Source organism: Podarcis pityusensis, assembly GCF_964106645.2.
Source record: "Podarcis pityusensis genome assembly, chromosome: 11".
Lineage (NCBI taxonomy): Eukaryota > Metazoa > Chordata > Lepidosauria > Squamata > Lacertidae > Podarcis > Podarcis pityusensis.
The window spans coordinates 15056255-15074402 of NC_138036.1; the positions used below are offsets into that span (position 1 = coordinate 15056255).

The window sequence follows — 18148 nt, forward strand, 5'->3', positions numbered from 1 at the left end:
GACAGACAGACAGACAGGATTGAAACTTTTTGGTTTCTAAGAGAAATAGGCTACACCTCAATTGCAAGACTTGCTAAAACATTCAGCCCACACTCAACCCATATTCAAGTAAGGTCATCTGTCATGGATGCTTTAGCTGAGATTGGTGAATTGCAGGGGGTTGGACTAGATGACCCTCAATGTCCCTTTCAGCTCTACAGTTCTATGATTCTGTGAAAACAACCAGCTAGCCTCAGCAAAATACAATGGCATGTAGTAAAGGAGATTGCAATTGGCACCATCGTCTATAGCAGAGGTGGCTAACCTTTTTGGAGCGCCAAGGGCCACACTGACCCATGGCCAACCCTTGGAGGGCTGTATGTCGAAGTGGGAGTAGACAAAGTGCTAAAGTAGGCGTGGCAAGTACTGAAGTTCTCAAGACGGCCTTCCAAAAGACATTAATCCAGTGGGAGAGATTTAAACATGACCTTCATTGTTTCATTGAAATTAAAGGATTTCATGCACTTACACTTGATAAATTGTGTCCTCTGCTTTCGAAAAGAAGGAAAGGTGAAAAAGAGTCTCAGGATCCCACCCCCCACTGTACTTATGCAGAACTGCACAGACAACATGAGGGATTGTTGCTCACATAACCACAAATAATAGTTTGCCTTTCATTAAAAGCAGTGTGTATTTATTTATACCTATACCAGTGTTTAACTTTAAATAAATAACTTTACAGATATCTTACAAGAGCTAAACATTCATTTATTCATTCAATTTATGTCCTGCCATTCCTCCTGAAGGAGCCCAGTTTGGGAAATCAAAAGTGCATTTGTAAAGCCCCCAGTTCAAACTGAATCATGCCGCAGAATCGCTGCTTGCTCCTTTCAACCCTGGTTAGAAAACCTCACCCTGATTATATCCTTTTTTCTTTTCTTCCTCCTTTTTTTTTGGGGGGGGGGGAGTTCAGGTACATTCACCTGACAGAATCAGGGGAAACAGCACAATGATATGAGGGGAACTGTATAAAATATTATCCTGTATCATGACTGAGGGTGCCATATAATCCTTACAGGTTTTTTATGGTGTTAACAACTGCGAGGAATTCTCATCTCTGTTCAGCTTGCCTGCCTGGTTTTAATAAAAATGCTAACAGTTCCCACCCACCCTCGTGTTTTATTTCCTTGGGTAGGACAGGCCTGTCATTTTGAACAGCCTTTACTGAATGCAGCTCACCCTAGGAGGTGTCAGTGACAAGGGATCTGCAAATACCCATGCGTGCTCATGGATTCCTCTACCTCCAACCTCAGCCCCAATTATAATAAACAACCTCTTAAACTTTAACATTTTAAAGCAGTGAATACGCCTCCCTTCCATTCTCTTGAACGCCGACTGAAAAGGCTTCAACATCAAAAGTCGTGATTCCTGAGCATCTGTAATCCTGCACAGTGAAAAGCCACTTAGAAACACATCCTTATGCCAGACCATGATGGAACATGTAATTCCACCCTGGAATTGGAAACGGCTCTTTGACTGATTGCACAGATCTTAATGTTTTTCAAACATACCTTCAGCGTAATGCATTTTATAGGCTCTGCTGCTTTTCTTGCACTCCCACACACGTTTGGTGATGATCTTAGCGATGATGACACTGATGTGAAGCTATTACTGGTGCTGACTGAAAGCCTAAACCATTTTGTGACGCTCCCATCCAGAGCGCGTGAGTCCGTAATGCATAGCCACAACCCCCCAAAAAGGCTATTTCAAGAGCTGGAAATGGGGCAGAAGAGGGTGACCAAATACATCAAGGGGCTTGAGCAACACTCCTCTGCGAAAAATGGTTGCAATGTCTGGCTTCTTTATAGCTCGGGGGGGGGGAGGGAAAAGGGGAGAACACAGCAGAGGTGTACAAAACTAAGCACAGTGCAGACAAAACAGATAGAGGGTTCTCCTCTCCCCAGCAGATAGAGGGTTCTTCTCTCCCCAGCAGATAGAGGGTTCTTCTCTCCCCTCTCATAATGCTAGAACCCAATAGGGTCATCCAACAAAACCAAATGTTGTGAGATTCAGGATGGACAAAGAGGAATGACTTATTCACTCAGCACACCATTAAATCTGTGGGCATCGCTATCACAAGATACAGTGATGGCCATCAACCAGGTGATTAGGCACATTCCTGCAGGGTAAGGTTATCAGTGGTCACGCGTAATGATGGCTGTGTATTATGTCATGATGGAGGCAGCATATGTACCTTAGAGATGGAGGAGGAACCCACAGCTTCCCAAGCAGACCCACCCACGCCAACCTATGTCAACCCTTTAGTCCCCCTTAGAATCAGCAGCCATGAGGAAAACCAGCACTGTTTCTGTCTATTTTTAAATAACCTTCCCCACCCCCCATTTTATAATGCTCCATCCGCTCAAAGCCTGGAGCAGCTGGTGTGCAGGTCCTTTGCTGCTTTGAATCGGATAAAGTAAGTCCTCATAGAAGGGACAGAGCTTGATGGCATTCCCTTGCTCAAGAGGGAATTCTACAGGGGAAAACATGGCTGCCTCCCCCAGTTTTTCCCAGAGGGGCAGCCATGTTTGGTCCTTTATGACAAACAGCTGAAATACACTGTTTATTACCCCAGGCTTTTGCCATCTAGTCTTTTTAAGCTGCTTCTAAGAGACCACCCTCAACAACTCACTTTTCTGAGTTAGTGGCTCCTTCTTCTACATATCTATTAGAAATAGGAGTTACTGGTGCCAAAGGACCATTAGCGAGGCCCCTGGACTCTCATCACTAATAATTAGCCATAACCTGGCCCAACCTAGGCAAACATCATTCGGTTTTCACATTTATGGTCCCCAACTCATATTACCTCATGGTAATGAAGCCACGTGGCAGCTTCCCACATGATAAAGGTAATTTCAGGATCCCAGACCATGTGAAAGGAACCTCCTGTCACTCTGCGAGCAATAAATCAGTTTCCCGCAGGGGCAACACTGGTATGAAGAGCAACTGCACAACAGTTGTCCCATGTATCCTGGGCTTCCAACATTAAATTTCAGAGCAAGCCCTACCATTAGGTAGACTGAGGCAGTTGCCTTTGATGGCCAGTGCAGGAGGCAGGGATTAGTGCAAGGTGCTGGAGGGCAGAGTTGTGTGTGCCATGCCCTGTGCCCTTAAACTAGTCTACTGCCCTCAAATGCAGTAGAAAATGCTGCCCTACTGATAGTGCTGTTGTTGTGTTTTTTAATCAGTTGCTGGCCCAGTTAACCACTATATATGGAACAGCGGAGGCAGTCTTGTCCTTCACCTCAGACAGCAATATGTGTTGAGCCAAGACCTATAGGTGTTGTGAGATGGAGCCATGCTGCAGTGACTCCCATGTGAGAAGATGAGAGGCTATGGCTCCTCCAAAACCGTATCAGAAACTCACAGGCTCACATACTGTTTTAGTCACCAAGCCATTGTAACCATGTTAAAAAGGGGTGGTCAGAAACACCGGCCTTTTGTTTCTGTTTTGTTTTTTGGCAAAAGAAAATGTTATTCATTTCCAGCCTTTCACGTTCAGCCTAAGTTTTGCTTTAGCACTTGCAAAGCTGTCTGCTGGCCACCTTTTGTTTAGGCCTAGCAGAGTGGGCTTGATTAAATATTTGATTAACAAAGGCTAATTTCATTGGCTTAGATTCTCCCTTCCTCCAGAGGACTGAACGGGGATTTTTTAAAAGTTTGTGTGTATGAGAGAGACGCAGAGAGAGTAAAGTGTGCCCTCTACTGAGTTGGAACTATATTGCAAGTAATTACTGTAACGAGAACATTGTGACGGGAAACTGACATTACTATTACGATTACGATTGCTATCATCTACTGTGAAGGCTGAAAGCGGGTTATAATAAAAATATAAAACTCATTAATGTTCAAGTCAGCAACTGAGGGAGGAAACCACAAGTAGAAGGATTAACAGAGCAATCTTCTACTCAAATGGTGCCAGGCCAGGCCAGGAGGAGGTATATGCTGCTCCTATGTGAGCAGGAAGGCCATCCTAGGACACTGTGCTGCCTGAGGTAAAGATGGTGCCTCCTCATCATTCCATGTTCAGAAGCCAACTGGTCTGGCAGGTTAATTCTTATTTCAAGACAGGATAGTGTTCTCCAGTGGGATGGGTTAGGGCCCCAGGACAGGGAGCTGTGTGCTATATGCAGCTCTGTTCACCAAAAGAGGATGTGGGGCTCAGGAGCAACAGCCAGAGGCCTACCACAGCTGCCTGTCATCACCTGCTGCCTGAGGCAGCCATCTCACTCTGCCTAATGGTAGGGCCAGCCCTGGTCAGTGGAATGGATGGAAGGGGGGAAGACACAACCCAGAAAATACAGAGACAGACAGACAGACAGACAGACAGACAGACAGACAGAAGCATAAAAACAATAGGACTCCCTCAGTGTCTGCCTACCAATTCTGTTGAACAGCATCCCTGTTGAGACGTTTTTGCATTGGCAAGCTTTGCTAGTGGGGGGAAAAGGTCTCTGTTTTAGGTCTTCATTTTGTTCTGTTTTTAAACCTACCCTCAACTGTGGGTTTTTTTGTACTATTTTAAACGGTATTTGCAGCTTTATTTTATGGCATGTTTATAAATAGTATTGAGACATATGGGGAAAGTGATTCACAAATTAATAAATAGTAATCGGGAACTGTGTTTGCAATGATGCCCACATGCCTGCCCACACAAGGACGGAGCCAATAATAGGATAATAAACACACACACACACACACACACACACACACCCCAGCACATATGCTTCCCCTCAGTACAGTCCTTCTTGCAACAGAGTTCAAGGGCCATTCAGGAAGGAAAATACTTTTTTCACAAGCAGTCAAAAGGAAAGGCCAAGACATGCAACAAGGGCAGCCATGGAAACATGTCAATTATCAGCAGCTACCTTTGTTGGCTCTGGTCTAGAAGCAGGAGATGCGAGGTTTAACCTCCTCCACCCCCAGGAGGAGATGGGGGAAATGGCCCCACTCACTTTTTGCATGCCTGGACAAAGCACTCTATACTGCAAGTTCCACAGAGTGGTTGCCTACCCTCTCAGCCACGTATCAGACATATAGGACATTTGCCTTCCCACAACCCTAAGATTCAATCACTGACACCAGGAGCACAAATGATGCAGGGGGAGCCAGGTGGAAAAGGCTCATGTTTCACATGCAGGAGAACCCAGACTCAAACCCAAGGTACAACCCTGCACTAATCAAGAGATGAGCACCTTCCCACCATCATTCAGACTCAGTTGACTGGATCAAGAGGGAGACTGCATGGGCCAAAAGCCAGGCTTTTGCAAAGCTCATACCATGATGCATAAACAAAGGCTACAGTCAGCATCATCTGTAAGGTAAACGTAAAGGGACCCCTGACCATTAGGTCCAGTCGTGGCCAACTCTGGGGTTGCAGCGCTCAGCTCACTTTATTGGCCGAGGGAGCCGGCGTACAGCTTCCGGGTCATGTGGCCAGCATGACTAAGCCGCTTCTGGCAAACCAGAGCAGCGCACGGAAACACTGTTTACCTTCCCGCCAGAGTGGTACCTATTTATCTACTTGTACTTTGACGTGCTTTCAAACTGCTAGGTTGGCAGGGGCAGGGACCAAGCAACGGGAGCGCACCCCGTCGCGGGGATTCGAACCGCCCACCTTCTGATCGGCAAGTCCTAGGCTCTGTGGTTTAACCCACAGCGCCACCCGCGTCTGGCATCATCTGTACCCTGCTCTTAATCTTAAGAGACATGCCACAAAATGAAAATACAACCCCAGAAGCTCAACGCTGTACTTGCTAGAGGCTGACTGAGTATTACACAGTAATCAAATAGCCCCAGTTTTTTTAATTTTTAAAGTCAACTTCATCGTGTAAGAGCTGCTGAAGCAAGGAACTGTTTGATCAAAAAACTCCAGCACATCTTGCAAGATATGCAACCAAATTTGGTGCTATTTGGTTTGCAAATTGCTACTTTGAAAACGGTTTCATTCAATTTCTGTTGTGTTTTCATATACGGATACCGTAATGCGAGTGGATTTGTCTCACCAGCATTATTCAAGGCATCGGGGACAGGAGAAGAGGTGTTTGCAAAGGGCTACAGATGGCGAGAGAACCATCAGCAAAGTAGGTTCCTTTAACATTGTTAAATATGATATGAGAGATAATTTATAGGTTAGGAGAGCAGGGTACTTGTGGCTGATATTCCCCACAGCTTCTTTCCACACAAGTCAGTATACGTCAAAATCCAGTATTCATTTGGGACAGGTGAATTAGCATAGAACTCAGCTCCTCAGGGAGGTCTGTTTCTCTTGAGACCAATTTAGAAATCAGAGGTGTGTCACAGAGCTTATTGTGAGAATCCCCACATAGGTGCACCTCATAGGAGGGTCCACAGCCAAGCTCCCAAGCAGAGTCTAAAAATGAAGGTATCTGTGTTGCTTTTATACACAGTGCAAGATATCCACCAGTAAGCTTTGGACAATTTTATCCTAGTCAGTATGTGCATTGAATTAAAAATGTTTTTATATACAGTGGTACCTCAGAAGTCGAACAGAATCCGTTCCAGAAGTCCGTTCAACTTCCAAAACATTTGGAAACCAAGGTGCGGCTTCCAATTGGCTGCAGGAAGTTCCTGCAGCCAATCAGAAGCCACGGAAGTCACATTGGACGTTCAGGTTCCAAAGAACGTTTGCAAACTGGAACACTCACTTCCAGATTTGTGGCGTTCAGGAGCCAAAACATTTGACTGTATGAACATGTAGTAGTTTTTTATTGCTATATATATGCAATTGTTTTAACAGGTTTTTGTTAATATATGCAACATAGGAAATGAAATAAATAATAACATTTAAACCTGAGGAGTTTGCCAAAGCCAAAATCTCACTTGTATTTTTGCAATCCCTCTATTTAAATTTGAATGCATCCTCTGTTCAGTTTGGGACACAGTTTGCATTCCTGCGATGTGAACAATTCTGCCATAAACTTTCTTTAAAACACACACACACAACTGTGGCTAAAATATTGCTGAGAACCAACAGCATTCTTTCCCAGTCAAGTAGTATCTTCCCAGAATTCTTTTCGCTGTCTTAGGAAAAGATTAATGGGATTTGGCCATTGCAGGAAATATTGTGCAGAATATTAATCAGTGCGATCTTCTGCAACACATATTGTATGCTCATTAAAACCGTATATCGTCAAAAGGAAGAAAATAAATGGTCATGAATTATTCAAAGTGCTTTGCCTTAATGGCATTTTATAAACCTGTGAACTTACATCAAGACATTAGAGTATCTTTTCTCCCCACTCAAAATCTACCAAGAATACAAGGCAGATGAAAAAAAGGTAATGACCGCAAGAATTAAAAACATTCAAAACTGGAAAAAATATGCACTGGGATAGTGAATTAAGTTTTTTTTAAAGATTTCCGTGTTTACTTACTTTAAAAACAAAACAAAAAAACCAACAACTTATAACCTACTTAATTTTCATAATAAAGTTAAGTTGGCCAAAAAGAAATCAAAATGTCACAACAGTATTGAAATATATCGCAACCCTCAATTTGAACACAAAGTCTATATATTAGGAAGCCTGCCAATGGCTCCTAGTTACAATACCTCAGAGGCATTAAGCCCCTCAATACTAGCTGCTGGGAATCACAGGTAGGCAGAGTGCTGTTGTGCTGTGGCTCTCAGTAAGTGAGACTGAGAAGGTCTTCTGCCTGAAGTCTTGGACAGTTGCTGCATTAAGCAGGCCTGCCCCATCCATGAGACAAGGTGAGGCGACTGCCTCAGGTAGCAGGATCCACAGGGGCAGCAGATCTGGCTTCCAAGGAATGCACCACTCGGTGCTGCTGATGCCACGGTGGCAGCGACAGCTGCGGCACACTCATTGGAGGATGGATCTGTCTTCATCCCAGTAGCCCCGCCCCCTGCAATGCTGCCTCTGCAGTGGCCTCTCAGCAAATAGGGAACACTGTTGGTCTCCACACATCCTTGTTCCTGATGTAGATCTTCACACACCCCTTCTTCCCTGGGAGGCATTTTGTGGCTTGCGCAGGTGCCAAAATGTCTTGGGCCAGCCCTGGCATTAAGTGAGTAATCCTCTCATAAGGAAGAGGTTGCACTACCATCAGAAAGGACTTAGGTCTCTGGTTGAATGGCTATCTTCCCTCCTCCTCCGTTGCTGTGTACTGTAGTTACGTGATGCAGTTACGTTATTCTGATAATTGGTTGCTTTGTGGTTTTTATGTTATGGTTGTAATTACACATTTTTTATTTATTTTAAATGTCTTTTTGTATCTTGCCCTGGGACCATTTGATGAATAGCTGGCTATAAATACAAATCCTAATAACCAACACTAATAAATATATAAACAAACGAGCAAACAAACAAGAGACCACATTAGTCCACCATTACTCTTTTAAAAAATGCAGAAGTACATGTTGAAGGCAAGAAAATGGAAAGATCCTCTGTGGAATCATGTTGTTTTGCATTTCAGGTGGCTCCTAGTTTCTAACTATGTAGTTGATGGGTTGAATTTTCTTATCCACCCACCTCTGCTTTCACTTGCAAATTAGCATCGTGATTCTCAGTGATTTGCATGATATGGTACTCTGGGCAATTTATATTTAAAGACAAAGCAGACCATTCTGAGTAGGCTGCATTACATCATTGTTTCAGTTTCCTTCCAGCAATGTAAACATTTCCTTTTTCTTTCCTAGTACAGTACATTATTTTATTCTCTCCGCACCCAGCTAGTTTTTCTTGAAGAAAATATTCATAGCCACTATGGATCATTTAAAAATATCTTTCCTATCTCCTTTCTTATCTAAAAGAATTTATGTTGAATACATCTTGTCCCCTATTTTACTTTTTTACAGCATGTATGCAAATTGCTGAACCTAAGCAGACTCTTGGAAGCATATAGAAGATGCATAAACTTTGATGAAATCTTTTAGGAGTAACCAAAGCAAGGAAAGGATGAAATGAATTTTCCCATGCAACTAGGGTTCTGAATCGTTAGCATAACATGCCAACTCTTGTTTAAATTCATAAAAATGTCTTTTAAAAAACCCACCCACACAATTTGTTTTCATAGAATTCCAACAGATCATTTCTTGGTTTAATAGTTTGTTACCTTTGCACATCGCTTCCCCCTTAATGCTTCCCTTTTATCAAGGAAGCTCTTGATACACCCTATACTGGCTAACACAGCAAAACTGCATAAAGTATGTGGGTAGAGTTGAGTTTGTGCATTCTGTGCCAGTGAGGTCTGCACTGATATTAACTCTAATATTGTGAGCTCTACATTGGTGAGCCCTGATAATGGATTTGAGCAAAATAATACTACTATATCCTTTGGCTGCTGCTACACACCCACACACCCACACCCCCCACACCCCTGTTAGGAAGAATGATGGTTTGTTCCCAGATGGGTTAGGTGGAACATGATATTGTATGGGGGGTGGGGGACGGCCAAGAGTGTCTGCAGTGTGTTTATCACTCCCTCTCCCAGAAGCAAACCAATGAGCCCTTTCAAAAGGAAGGTTCCATTAACATTTTATCCACCAGAAGAAGTCAGCAAGAAAGCCCTACTGAAATGCATTTTGCTTTTAAGAGCTGTGGCATAAAATGGATGCTGCGTGCTGCAACCTTCTCTATTAAGTTTGCAACATCACAAGGCTGAGACAACAATGGGGGGGGGGGGGAAACCAGGTCATTAAAAAATGGCGCTGCTTCACTCACCCTTTGGCCTGTGTTGCTATGCCAACGTCGGTTAGTTTCATTCCTACACCTACAAAATAAAACAGCAAGCCGGGATCACACAGGGGTATTTCATGTATAGAAAAGCGTTATATATTAATGCAGTTTTTATTGGCTTCACTGCTGATTACAGATGCTATCCATCACACTCTCTGTATATACCATCACAAATATTTCATTGCTCCAAGGCAGGTTATTCATTCAGCACTGTCATGGAATATAGGTCTACTCTGGAGCATCTCTTCCTCTTAAGGCTTATCTACACCTTTTGCCCCACTACTGTGCCTCTTGATGAGCTGCTTCAGCTCAGGAAGACTTTTTGGATCTGACCCTCCACTCTTTCTTCAGTTCTGGTGTCCCAATAAAGATCTGCAGTGGGGATCCTGAATCCGCAAAGATCACAACTCACAGGGTGGAATGCAGTTGAGTGTTTATTTATTGCGTTTTTACTCTGCCCTTCCTCCAAGGAGATTCGACTGGGGCATATGGTTCTCTGCCTTCCTCTTTTTGTGTGAGATACCTAGATGAGGGTAAGACACAAGGGAACGGGCCAAGGTCACACAATGATCACTATGGCCAAGTGAGCTCCACAGAACTTCACCTCCTTCTGTTGCGATCACAGAAGTTGTCCCATGCATGGAATGATTTAGTTCAGAATAGTCCAATGTGTGGCTTGAGGGCCACACATGGCCCTCGGCAACATTTGACACGCACAGACCTCACACTGCCTTCCCAAAGCTGGGTAAGGAGGCACTGGGCTTAGGGAAGGAGGCATGAGGGCTCTGACAGGGTCCTAGAACCATTCCTCTTCCTTCCCAAAGCCTAGTTGCACTTTCCCAGCTTGGGGAAGAAGGTGGGAGGGCTATAGGACCCTCCCACCTCCTTCCCAAAGCCCAGCACCTCAATTAGGGGGCTATGGGAAGGCAGTGCAAGGACTGAGGATGTGCATCAAAGTTTGGCCTTGCTCCCCCACCCTCACACGACAAGGCAGTGTGCAGCTGCATTTTCCAGGTTGAAAATGGTGGCCCACTTGGTATGAAAAGTTGGACTGTGCTGATTTGGTTGGTCGCAAGCCATTATGCCCATTGCACCTCGGTGAGGCCTGCTCACAGGCAGAGAGGCACTGAAATCCTGCAGTTCCAACACTGCATTGCTGAAACCTCTTTTTTGCCAAAATGTGACTAGTACAAGACACACTCAGTAATGCAGTTAGGTAATTTTAGACTGTGGACTTAATCATCTCAGAGCAACCACAACATGGACTGCCGCTGAATGTGGACCAGTCATTGCACGTTGGGGGAATGTGGGCAGGCAAGTGGTTCCAGCCAAGCCCAATCACTGGCAGCAGCTTCAACTCAGCAGTGCCACATGTGAGAATGGCTCTGTGAGCACACCAAAGAGAGTGCAGGCATTCCCAGGCCAGCCCATTCACTGCCAGTAGCCATAGGAGAGCGGCTCAGTCAAGAACTGAAGCAGGAGCTCTCAGCCCAGCCCACTGTGCACAACCCAATTGCTGCCTGCACCAGTAAAACTTCTGCTGTGCTGGCGGAGGGCTTGTTTCCCTTGGGAGTACACCCAGCTGAGCTTGTGTGCCAAAGTCTGAACCTAACAATAAGACCTTGTGAAGAGTAACAGATGAACTGAAATGAACACTGCACATTTCTTTTTTGAAAAAGAATCTATAATGCTTTCTATCCTCTTTTCAAACCGGTTACCAGCAGTGGAAAAATGTAGGAATTTCTTGCTGCATTTGTTATATTAGTTGAATATAGCACCATTGTGGAAGCTGAATACTTGCCACAGCAGGTAGATAATTCATTTCTTTCGTTTGACAGAAGGTAACACATTCTGAATAAAAAGCGCTGCAGCCTTGAGGAGGCTGGAGAAAAGGAAATATCCATAAATCTTTTGACAGGAGTTCTACTTTAGTCAGTGATGTACTGTACCTGCAGGCATCCAGCCTGAAGCAGCTACTGAAGGGGTGACCTGATCATGGGTTAGTCACACTTTCAGCTTACAAACCTCTACCCAACTTGGGCCCAGGGCAAGAGTCACAGGAAAAACCAGCTGAGCACCAACTGCAACAATAGACTGTGGGAGGGAGGGTTACCAAACTCTTTGTTCTTCCATGTGAACCCAACCAGGAAGTGTAGGTGGGTTCCCAGGAGGCAGGACACAGCAAGAACCTTCATTGATCTATATAACTGGGAAACAGGGTGAAATATACTCAGAGTCGCAAAGTGATTTCATGCTCTTTATTCAGCTCATAGTGGTGAGGAGGAATGAATAAATGTCCCCTCACAGTATCTGCTTTATATACATTATTTACACAATGGGCTGCACATGATTGGCTAATTCTGGAATTCTACTGTAAGCCAATCAGGTTGTGGATTCACTTCTATCTGGAGCAGGATTGGGTGGTTCCTGCCAACCAATCATACTGCTGCATTGTTCTAGGACCAATCAGACTGCTGCATTCTGAATCCTATTGTTCTAGGACCAATCAGACTGCTGCCTTTTGGATCCTATTGTTCTAGGACCAATCAGACTGCTACAGTTTGGATCCTATTCAACTCAGTACATAACACCCCTCCCCTCTAAGTTCCAGTCCTGCCCGGGAGGTCGCATTCATAGTCCTCAAGGTATGCCGGCGGCCTACGTGTGCGTTGTGGCCTGGGGTGTTCCCTGGTCCGGGCTCCGGGTTCTGGCTCGTGTTCCAAGGATGCTGGCTGTGATGCGGCTGTTTGGTCTGGTGCAACCGGCTCGCTCAGTCGTGGTTCTGGTTCCGGTGTCCTTTCGGCCTCACGGGTCCTCTCTGTATTTACTGATTCTGCCTCTCCTGCTGGCCCCTCCTGCTCTATGGGCCTCACTGCCCCGCTGTTCCCTTGGGACTCCTCTGACCTGTCCTCCTCCTGGTTTTCTCCCGGGAATCGTCGCCGTATCTGGTCGCAGTGGCGGCGCCAGCATTGCCCCCCATCCGTTAGCACCTCGTACGACACGGGGCCAGTGACCCTGGTGATTGTGGCGGGTACCCATGCTGGGCCTGCCCCAAAATTCTTTGCGTACACTGGGTCCTGGGCCTCGAAGGTCCGGGGGTTCCTGCCTTCCCCCACCACTACCTCATCCTGAGCTCTATCGGGGTGAAGGCGGTCCAATCTGATTGCAAGGCGCCGACCCATTAGTAGTTCAGCGGGGCTCCGGCCAGTCGTTGAGCTGGGGGTGCTGTGCTGTGCTAGAAGGAATGTGGCAAGGCGGTACTCCCATTCCCCTTGCGTCATGCGGCGAAGGGTGTCCTTGGTGGTCCGCACCATGCGTTCTGCTTGGCCACTGGTGGCAGGGTGGAACGGCGCCGAACGGATGTGGCGGATGGCGTTCTGCGCTGTGAAGGTTTGGAATTCTCCTGACGTAAATGCAGTCCCGTTGTCTGAGACGAGAGTGTCAGGGAGCCCGTGGGTTGCAAACAGCCTGCGTAGTACCCGGATGGCTGCGGACGTGGACGGTACCAGTGCGACTTCCAGCCATTTGGTGTAGGAGTCCACCACTATGAAGAATGTTTTCCCCTGAAAGGGGCCAGCGAAATCCACATGCAGGCGTGACCATGGTGCTCGGGCGGACTCCCAGGACTGGACTGGGGCCCTTGGGGGGTCTGGGCGGGATTCTTGGCAGGCCTGGCAGTGTTTGACCCAGGCCTCTATCTCTCCATCGATCCCCGGCCACCACACATAACTCCTGGCAAGGGCCTTCATTCTTACTACCCCTGGATGTGTCTCGTGTAGGGCTGTGAGGACCCTTTTGCAGAGGGGCTGGGGAACAACGACTCTGCTTCCCCATAACAGGCACCCCTTGTGGGCCGACAGTTCATGTTTGCGGGTTGTGTAGCCGGCGAATTCTGGCCCGGGGCTGCTGCTGGGCCATCCCCTCCACACCCAGTCCAGGACCCGGGAGATGACCCTATCTTTCTTGGAATGGTGTGCAACTTCTTGTGCCTGAATGGGGCGGTCGGGAAGCAGCTCCAGGCTCATAACCTCTTGTGCAGGTGCTGGGTCAGGGCCTGTTTCCGGTAGTGGTAGCCTGCTGAGGGCGTCCGCATGGCCCATCGCCTTCCCAGGTCGGTGAATCAGTGCATACTGGTAGCTGGCAAGGAAAATTGACCACCTGAGGACGCGAGGAGACAGCACTTGGGGGGTCTGCTTTTCGGGGGCAAACAAGCCAAGCAACGGCTTGTGGTCAGTCACCACGGTGAAGGGCCGCCCGTACAAGAAATCATGGAATTTTTTTACTCCCTTTACGATTGCCAGACCCTCCTTGTCGATTTGCGAGTAGTTCCGCTCGGTTGTGTTGAGTGTCTGGGAAAAGTACGCCACCGGTACCTCTCTTCCATCCGGGAGTTGGTGCCCCAGGACAGCTCCAATGCCATAGGGTGAGGCGTCGCATGCTAGCACCACCGGCAGCCTCTCGTCGAAGTGTGCCAAGACCGAGTTTGAGACAAGCAAGTCCTTGACTGCCTGGAATGCGGCCTCCTGGCGCTGGCCCCACACCCAAGGGGCCCGCTTGTCCAGGAGTCTGTGTAGGGGCTCCGCTACCGCCGCCTTGTGGGGAAGGAAGGAATGGTAAAAGTTCAATAGTCCCAAGAAGGCCTGAAGTTCAGTCTTGCTCTTGGGCGCTGGGGCATCACAAATGGCCCGTACCTTGTCCCCAGTCGGGTGGACCCCTTCTGCGTCCACCATAAATCCCAGAAAGTCCACCTGAGGCACTCCTAGTAGACATTTTTCCCGCTTCACCTTGAGACCCGCCGTCTGGAAACGGTGCAGAACGGTGCGGAGGCGGTCCTCAAACTCCTCTGGTGTGGGGCCGGCAATCAACACATCATCGAAGAAGGGGGTGACGCCAGGAATCCCTTTAAGGAGAGAGTCCATTATATTCTGGAATATGCCTGGTGCCACGCTGACACCGAATTGCAGCCGCTTTACCCTGAACGCTCCTCTGTGCGTCACAATCGTCTGTGCCTCTGCTGTGGCCTCATCTACTGGCAGCTGTTGATATGCTTGGGCCAAGTCCAGCTTGCCAAAAATTTTCGACCCAGCCAGGGTGGCAAGGACATGGCTGACCACTGGCACTGGGTATGCGTGGGCCGTGAGGGCCTTGTTTATGGTACATTTGTAGTCTGCGCAGATGCGGACCGAACCATTAGGCTTGACGGGTGTGACGATTGGGGTTTCCCAGGGAGCATTAGGCACCGGCTCCAGCACTCCTTGCTCTACGAGTCGGTCCAATTCCTCGTCTATACGGGGTTTCAAGGCGAACGGGACCCGGCGGGCCTTGAGCCTGACCGGTCGTACTGCGGGGTCAAGCTGTAGCGCAATGGGGGGGCCCGTATACTGTCCCAATTTCCCATCGAAAACCCCTGGAAATTCCTTGCATATGGCGTCCACGTCCACTTGTAAGCTAGTGTGGTTCACCCCGGTGACAGCTAGCCCCAGTGGTCCAAACCATGCCAATCCCAGTAAGCTAATGTAGGGGCCCTTGACCACAAGCAAGTCCAGTTGCCGCGTCCGCCCTCGGTATTGCACCCTGAAGGTCCCCACCCCCATTGTGGGGACCTTACGTTTCTGGAAGTCCCGGAGGGTGAATGGGGCCGGCCTGAGTTTGGGACCCCCAGTGGGACACAGTTTCCTTAAGGTCCTTGCCGAGATTATGGATAGAGTTGAACCCGTGTCAAGCTCCATGCGGCATGGGGCCCCCTCTATCTGTACCTCTACATAAATTTTCTCTACGTTGGGGTGGGGCAACTGGTATACCTGGAAGTCCGTGAGCTCCGTCGAGTTGCCTTGGTGCGTTGGGCCCCGGGACCTGGGGCTCTTGGATTGGTCATCTGATGCCTGGTGTCGGGTGGGCCGAGCCCGACACACCCGGGCGATGTGTCCCGATTTTCTGCACTGCCTGCACTCTGCGTTGCGGAAACGGCAGGTCCTCCTCTCGTGACTCTCCCCGCAGCTTGCGCAGTTCCCTCCTTCTCGTCGAGGCAGCTGTGGTCTGTGCGCTGCTTGAGTGCGCTGCTGTACTCGGTGCACCTCCTCCCTGTCGGATCCTGAGTCGTCGGTGAGGTCTTCATGGTGGACCCTCGGTTGGGATGGCAGGCTCGGCCGTGCCTCTTGGGTCGACCTCTCGGCAGCTTCTGTTGCCAGGGCCTCCTCCAGAGCGACCTGGAACGTTAGGTCCTTCTTAGCGTAGAGGCGTCGTTGCAGCTTCTCATCCTTCAGGCCACCGACGAGGCGGTCACGAAGCATGTTCTCCAGCTCTGAGAAGTTGCAGAACCGGGCGGCTTGGCGGAGAGAGGTCACAAACCCAGTTATGGTTTCCCCAGGGGCTTGCCGCTTTGCGTAGAAGGCATTTCGACGAGCCACCACTGAGGGCTGCGGCGAAAAGTGCCCCTTCAGCTGTTCCATTATTGTTTTGTATGGAACAGTAGCGACGTCTTCAGGCGCAAGGAGAGCCCGGGCGATTTCAAACGTCTCCTCTCCGCAGACGCTGAAGAATATCGCCCTCTTCTTGGCGTCTTCTTCGTCGGTGACCCCTTTGGCTTCTAGGAGGAAGGTGAAACGGGAGGCGTACGCTTCCCAGTCTCCAGATGCTGGGTTGAATGGCGAGAAGCTGCTGTTGGCTGCCATTCTGAGTTCCTTGTGCCCCGGAGCTGAAGCCTGGATACACGGTGCGAGGCAGCGGTGCGGCAGTTGGCGGTGCTGCGGTGCTGTGTGTGGCGGTCAGCTCAGCGGGATCCCATCCTCGTCGCCAGTGAAATATACTCAGAGTCGCAAAGTGATTTCATGCTCTTTATTCAGCTCATAGTGGTGAGGAGGAATGAATAAATGTCCCCTCACAGTATCTGCTTTATATACATTATTTACACAATGGGCTGCACATGATTGGCTAATTCTGGAATTCTACTGTAAGCCAATCAGGTTGTGGATTCACTTCTATCTGGAGCAGGATTGGGTGGTTCCTGCCAACCAATCATACTGCTGCATTGTTCTAGGACCAATCAGACTGCTGCATTCTGAATCCTATTGTTCTAGGACCAATCAGACTGCTGCCTTTTGGATCCTATTGTTCTAGGACCAATCAGACTGCTACAGTTTGGATCCTATTCAACTCAGTACATAACACAGGGACAAAGCAACTGCTTATATACATTCCTGAAAGCCTGGGCCACTCCCACTCCCAACGTGATGGGCTGTCTAAACTTCCAAGCTGCGAATCACGTGGGTCACATGATGTCTGACGTTTATAGAAGCTTCCAGGTTAAACTTAGTTATTGTTCTAAGTGCCATTGAGGGGGGCCTCCTCCCTGCCATACAGAACAGCAAGAAACAAAACAAAAAACACACACAAATGGAACCTGCCCTGCTTCTGTGCTGGTCATAGAGCAGAGGAAGCTCCTTCCTTTGTAGCTTCAGGCTAACAAAAAAGGAATGTAGTACTCTATCCCTTCTTTGACACCCAGATGGAATTTCAAACTTTGGGAAGAATGCCTGAAGGTGAAAGAATTCACTTCCATGCTTGTGCACCCCTAATTTTCATCATACTACAAGGTAGCAGTCCAGGTGGTGAGTGGAACTGCAGAGAGGCCTCCCCAACACCAGCCTTTCTGCAGCTTATTTGGACAGGGCTGGGCAGTGGCAAGGTCTGAGCTGCATGGATACACTGGTGGAGCAGATCTATCCCTCCCACCAGTGTGGCTATGCAACCCTACCACTGCCATTCCACTCACCCATTGACGCCAATGTTGGGAGGATGGCATTACTGATATCGCAGATATGGGGACGGGGCTTTGTCTGTGAGATGAATGGTTTGCCTGACATCAGCCAGTGAACCTCTGGCTGAAGTGAGGCTTGAAACATGGACTTCATCACTGCTGCTACACTTCCATCAGCTTTACATCTAACACGGCCATGTAGTGTTGAGAGGCTCACCTTGCATATCTGTTACAAGCAAGCTGCCGCTGGTTCTCTCATATACCCAGTGCTGAAAGGTGCAGCATTTCTGGCCAGCTTCCGAGTCTCTTCGCAGGAAGTTTATTTCTTTTCCATCCCTGATGGAGTATTTCACAAATTCTCCAATTAGCTCCTCTTCCACAGTCGCATAAGGGACGTTGTTCTTGGGCCGATGAACAAGGAAAATAGGAATGATTCTAAAATGAAAACCAATAAATAAGACAATGACACATTATAATCCTAGGCAGCGCTTAAGGCTGCACTCATGAGTCCATGCAGACTGCTGTATTTTTTTCTGTATGTTCTCTCTGAGACCGATGGCACATTATAAAATGCTGTCACTCCTGGGGGAACTGCTGTAAGATTTTCAACACGTGTAAAAGGAACACTAAAGGA

General features: G+C 47.9%; 1 protein-coding gene and 1 long non-coding RNA gene across 4 annotated transcripts in view; one reads left to right on the plus strand and one right to left on the minus strand.

The window, feature by feature from the left end:
- LOC308458799 lies at positions 1–17721 on the plus strand. Of its 2 annotated transcripts, XR_013977676.1 has the most exons (4): positions 1–4280; positions 6048–6122; positions 9985–11977; positions 16928–17721. It is a non-coding gene; the product is annotated as an uncharacterized lncRNA (long non-coding RNA). The 2 variants fall into 2 exon arrangements; XR_013977675.1 differs by having other exon boundaries at positions 1–6122.
- ALPK2 (alpha kinase 2) overlaps positions 1–18148 on the minus strand; it is a 63933-nt gene that overhangs the window by 1616 nt on the left and 44169 nt on the right. For both annotated transcript variants that reach the window (XM_080973374.1, XM_080973375.1), the window contains 2 exons: positions 17732–17949; positions 9744–9792 (listed from right to left, as the gene is read on the minus strand). In XM_080973374.1, the coding sequence (XP_080829500.1) occupies positions 9744–9792; positions 17732–17949 (267 nt within the window). The remainder of the gene's footprint in view (positions 1–9743; positions 9793–17731; positions 17950–18148) is intronic.